The sequence below is a fragment of the Fulmarus glacialis genome, unplaced genomic scaffold (assembly GCF_000690835.1).
Source record: "Fulmarus glacialis isolate BGI_N327 unplaced genomic scaffold, ASM69083v1 scaffold8386, whole genome shotgun sequence".
In the NCBI taxonomy this organism is placed as follows: domain Eukaryota; kingdom Metazoa; phylum Chordata; class Aves; order Procellariiformes; family Procellariidae; genus Fulmarus; species Fulmarus glacialis.
In genome coordinates this window covers 72,550-77,571 of record NW_009217436.1, presented here as the reverse complement: position 1 = coordinate 77,571, position 5,022 = coordinate 72,550, and the positions used below count along the sequence as shown (strand labels likewise).

Genomic DNA, 5,022 nt, shown 5'->3' with positions numbered 1-5,022 from the left:
TCAACAGCACTAAATGAGGCTGGGGGTTGGCTCTTATCTCCAAGGAGAGCGTACTTTTGGTACTTGCTGGAAAAGTCTGTGCACTGGGGACGGGGAAGGCTGGCAGGAGGCAGGGCCCCTCAGAGCCGTCCCTGCAGATAGGCGTGCACCAGCGCCTCTGCCCAGTGCCTCTCCAGCAAATGCCCTTCTGCCTTTGCCCCAGGAACTGGTGACGCTGCCCTGGGGGAGGGGGTTTATGCCCTTGTTTAAGATCCAAATAATCAAATTTACTTAATTTGATCTAAACAATGCTTCCCCTTCTCCTCGCTCCCCTTTCCAGGCAGTGGCGGTGACACGCTGCCCACAGGGCTCATCCCTTGGCTCCCCAGGGCACCTTCCTGGCCGGTCCAGGCTGTCCCAACGCAGCCCTCGCACAGCGCTGCGCCACTGCGCTTGCAGCGTGGGTGTAAAGAATGATCTAAATTGGGATTAACACGTGACTGGGAATTGACTTTTCTCCGTGTCTCATTTTTGCAATGTTACAGCACAAGAGTAACTGTTTTTTTAAAAACAAGTCTGGGTAGTTTGATGCTCTCTCTTCTCTAGTAAACCTCCTGCATAAATGCCCCGCATTTAAAAGGTAGGTTTCTCAGCAGTATGCTTGCAAGCTGGGACAAGCTCCGGTGGGCCTCGCTGCACCCTCAGGAATTCCAAATAAAAAGGCTTTACAGTATGTACAGGGCTGTCCTGGGTAACCATGTTTCTATTCAGGCCTCCACTCTTTCTCTGCAAGGCAAGTGGATGTGTTGCATTCCCCAGAGCCTGCACCTGCCCGATAAACGAGAGCCCCAACACGTCCCCACGCCGCTGGCTCACACACTGCGGGTGAGCGCAACCGGCTCTGAGCCACGCCACCACAGTGGAGCAAGACCCATGGCTCCTTCCCCTGCCAAAGCAGCATTTTGTCCTTATTTTCGGTCTGTCAGTCGTGTTGCGAATATATTCACATCACTCAGCTGGTTTCATGTCGCAGACACCAGCAGTGTGATGGGCAACCACATGTTATCTGTTAAGAGCGTACTTGGTTTGAGGGAGATTTTTCTTAGCGCGAAAGACATAAAAGTTAGTTGCTGAACTCTCGTTCACTCTCTTCTATGTGAAGCCACGCAGAGGCTCTACACCATATAAGCCCATGGGTTTTGCAAATAGTTTTGCGTTATAAAAACCTATGGAAAAAGGATTATTAGGTGGTATACTGGCAAAATAGTAAATCTGAAATGCCACTTCATTCACATACAGCACAGTAACGCTGAGCATTACATGGCCACATCCTGTTTTCCCGATAACCTCGAGGCACACACATAACATCCTGGTGTGCAGCAATCTGGATATGGCAGAGCCCATAAATCAGCAGGACACGTTACACGGGGTCAGCAAGCCAAGGATTCCGAAAGCTGCGTATCGATAAGGCTGCCTGATGAGAAAACCTGGATGTTGTTTTTCTGCGTCGGAAATACAAACCACTGTCTGGATGTATTCGGAGCTGGGGATGGGGAAGGCGTTCCAGCTGCAGATTAATCTGGAGGACACTAAGACGAATCTCTAGCCCACCAGAGCCAGGATTGCCAAGAAAGCGTGGGAATCAGGGCCACGGGAAGGCAGAGGGATCCCAGGGAAACCATTCAGTATCTAACAGTCAGGTAAGTGCTGAGGTAACTGTATCTGCTATCAAACATTTCCTCCCTCAAAGTTAATTCAACCTGGCAAAACATGACATTTAGCAAACCAACACGCTGCCACATATTTAGTATATGAATGGCTGAGATATGGTATATTTTCATGGGGATATTTCTCCGCCAGGAGCATTCCTCTGTTGTAAGGTTTCTGGGCTATGTCTCCAATCTCCATTATGCAGGGTAAACACTCCCTGGATAACACCTCTGGCCAGAGCCCATAAATGCTATGGTTTCCAGTGCTGAATTATAAAGACCAAGCGATAGCTTCTCTCTGCTCCAAGCTACTGTATTTTACCAGGAATCTGAACAAGAATGGCCCATCTATATCACCCATTCATGACAGTATTTGCTTTTCAGAAATTATCTCAGTAAAAATTCTCAGGTTCAAGCTGAAAGAAGCTCTTTTGATTTATTTGTGATGCAGTAGAAACAGTGCTAGGCTACTAACAAACGTTCATGGTAAATGTATGACGATTGATATCAAGGTTCAAGGCTAACTGGAGTAGATGAAACATTACAGCCAACTTCATAAACTTCCCTTGCAGGTATAGTATGCAGACTAAAAATCAAAACAAAACCAAATTATTCTTTAAAAAAAAAAATCAAAAAAAAATCCATACCTTGGATTGGACCCTAAGAGACGATTAAAGATCAAGGAAGACTGAATGATTGGACATTTAGATAGGAAACCACAATCAAAAAACAGAAGTGATACAGTTAAATGGCACATGCTTGGGAGGCTGGAAGCAAAAGGGACAATCCTGATACTCAGAGGTGATGCCAAATGTCACATATTTAAAATAATATGCATAGTTTCTATGCAAGTCCTTAATTTTGTTTCTGTTAGGAAATAGATTAAGCTTTAACTTAAAGTTTAAGTACTGTATTATTGCCAAAACCACGATGTAATTTGGTACAACTGCTAAACTAGGTCAACAGTGAGACAGGCGCTACAGCGAACCACACCTGCTTTCAGAGAGGCCTCTCACTTCCGCAAATGGGGAAAAAGAGGGCAAAAAAGGAAAATACAGTACTACAGTGAAAGGAATATTACACTGAGCAGTAACAAATGCAGAAACACGAGGTGTATTCCATCAGGCTTAACTCTGGAAAGCATCCTCAGAGGGTGGGGAGCAACAGAGAAAAGCTGAAGATTAGCGAACACGAGGGCAACACTTACTGATTCGGGATCCCTCTGCTGTTCAAGGAAAGCCGAAAACTCCACCAGCCTGAGCTTGGTCGTACCAATTGATCGGCCCTGCCACGCAGGGACCGAGGGAGCTGGAGCTGATGTAGGCTCAAATCCTAAAATAAAGGAACCATTTTCATGAAGAAGTTGATAATTACTCAGTTTATATTTTCTGAGTTAAATACAACCAGGAATTATGCATATAGCCCTTGGATGTTTATATTAATTTTAGCAAATAATGAATTCAGAATCAGTTAAAATTGGAAAAACACAAAAAATATGTAGAAAAAGAGGTCCCAACCCAGCAAGCTAATAATGGTGCAAATAAAAGATCTACTTCTTTGTTTCCTTGGGGCTGTAACTCACTGTAGAATTTTTGTTTAAATTATATACTAGATTATAGAGATTTATAGCTGACCCTTCCTCGGAAACTGGCAGCAAGACTCACAGGAGATATTACCGCCTTGGGAGTCAAGAGGACTGGCCTCCATTTCTGTCTCCTAATGTGCCACATGTTACAAGTAAATCACCTCTCTTTTTGCCTATTTCTTCTGCCACTCTCAATTCCCCTCTCCTATTCAGAGTATAAGGTTTCCAAGGCAGGGACTGTCTCTTACTATGTATTTGCACACTGGGTCTTTGACTTCTTTTGGAGCTTTTAGGCAGCATTATATTACAGATAATAATAAATAATTACTGTAGAGAGCTGAATCATACCCTAAAAAGAAAAAGAAGGTTTTAAATTGATAATAAAGAGGGAATGACATGATCTAGAGAGAGAAGGGATGTTAACCACCATCTCTAATTCACCTCAAGAGAAAGAATAAATGCTATCTCTTGCTCCTCATTGTGGAAAATTAGATGAGAAGGAAACAAAACAGTAAAGGAAGAAGGGAAAGGCAGCAGCTCAAAGGCAAAACTGATCTTGGGAGAGATGCAGGCACAAGGAAGGCAGGGGAGAGGCACCAAGGTTAGAAAACAAAGATAATCCTGACCTAGGTTGAGAACCAGGGAGAGGTCACAGGTAGTCTGTGTCCACATCCCATAATGGGGGTATGGTACCTGACTCCAACCCTCAAATTCAGGCAATGAAAGTGTGAGGCTTGTATGAGATAGAGAATTATGAACATGACTGGTTAGACTTGAACAGGAATTCTAATGAAGCAAAAACTCATATATGAGTTTTGACTGATTTAGAAACACTAATAATCCTACTCTGAGAGAAAATACGGAAGAATAAAAGAAGACGATTTAAAATGTCTACCTTAGAAAATAATGTTATAAATCAGGAATATCAAGACAAAGGAAATAATCAGGGATGCAGAAAGATAGCCTTAGTTTTAAGCATTAAATAGCAGCAAGTTAGAAAATCATAAAAAACTGGCTAAGAGTCAGAAAACTGCAGTTCAAACAGAGTCAGAAGCATGGTGTCATTTGGCAAGGGAGACGTAAAGTTAGTTATCATCTGCAAAGACATAATGATTTTTCCTGACATTAGCCATGAAACCAACTTGGGGAAAGGAGTAGGGAAGTAGCCATGGGAAGGGCTTGATCAAATTGAGCAATGGAAGTCAGGATAAACATTAGGTACTTATCAAAGTGGTACCAGGCAGAGCAGGACCTTCAGGAGGGGAAGAGTTATCAACAACCAGATACACAGACATGTTTTACACTTAAGGCTAAATATATATGGTTTTGGAAGAGTTTTTAGCCTCAGTTTAAAATAAATTAAGACATATTCTCGTTACAAATGGAAACAAGATTTAGCTATTAAAAAAGAAACATGCATCCTATCACTCATCTTTTACAAAGCATTTTGCTACAATATGGAATGCTGACTGGAGATCACATATCACAACTCCTTGCATATATATTAGTGCTTCCTGCCTAAAATGTAAAAAAACCCCAAAACCGCCCAAACCAAATGATTTTCCCTCACATATAATCAGGTAATTGGACTTTGGGACTGGTGTTCGGTTTGGCTACAGGGAACGTTAGATATGGGGTAGAGGCTCTGTCCATCTCAGGAATTAATACATCACATTCAGTACACAATTCAAGTCTTTTTAAAGGAGAGTATAAATGGAAGAATTACCTGAAATGGGAGCTGTGACTGAT

General features: G+C 42.7%; 1 protein-coding gene across 1 annotated transcript in view; it reads right to left on the bottom strand.

Moving 5' to 3' along the window:
- Window positions 1-2,895: 2,895 nt before the first annotated feature.
- LOC104078136 (transcriptional enhancer factor TEF-1-like) overlaps window positions 2,896-5,022 on the bottom strand; it is a gene marked incomplete at both ends in the record, with an annotated part of 16,305 nt that continues 14,178 nt past the window's right edge. The window contains 2 exons of the mRNA XM_009579664.1: window positions 2,896-3,020; window positions 5,000-5,022. The exon at window positions 5,000-5,022 is cut by the window's right edge and continues 51 nt beyond it. Coding sequence (XP_009577959.1) covers window positions 2,896-3,020; window positions 5,000-5,022 — 148 coding nt within the window. The remainder of the gene's footprint in view (window positions 3,021-4,999) is intronic.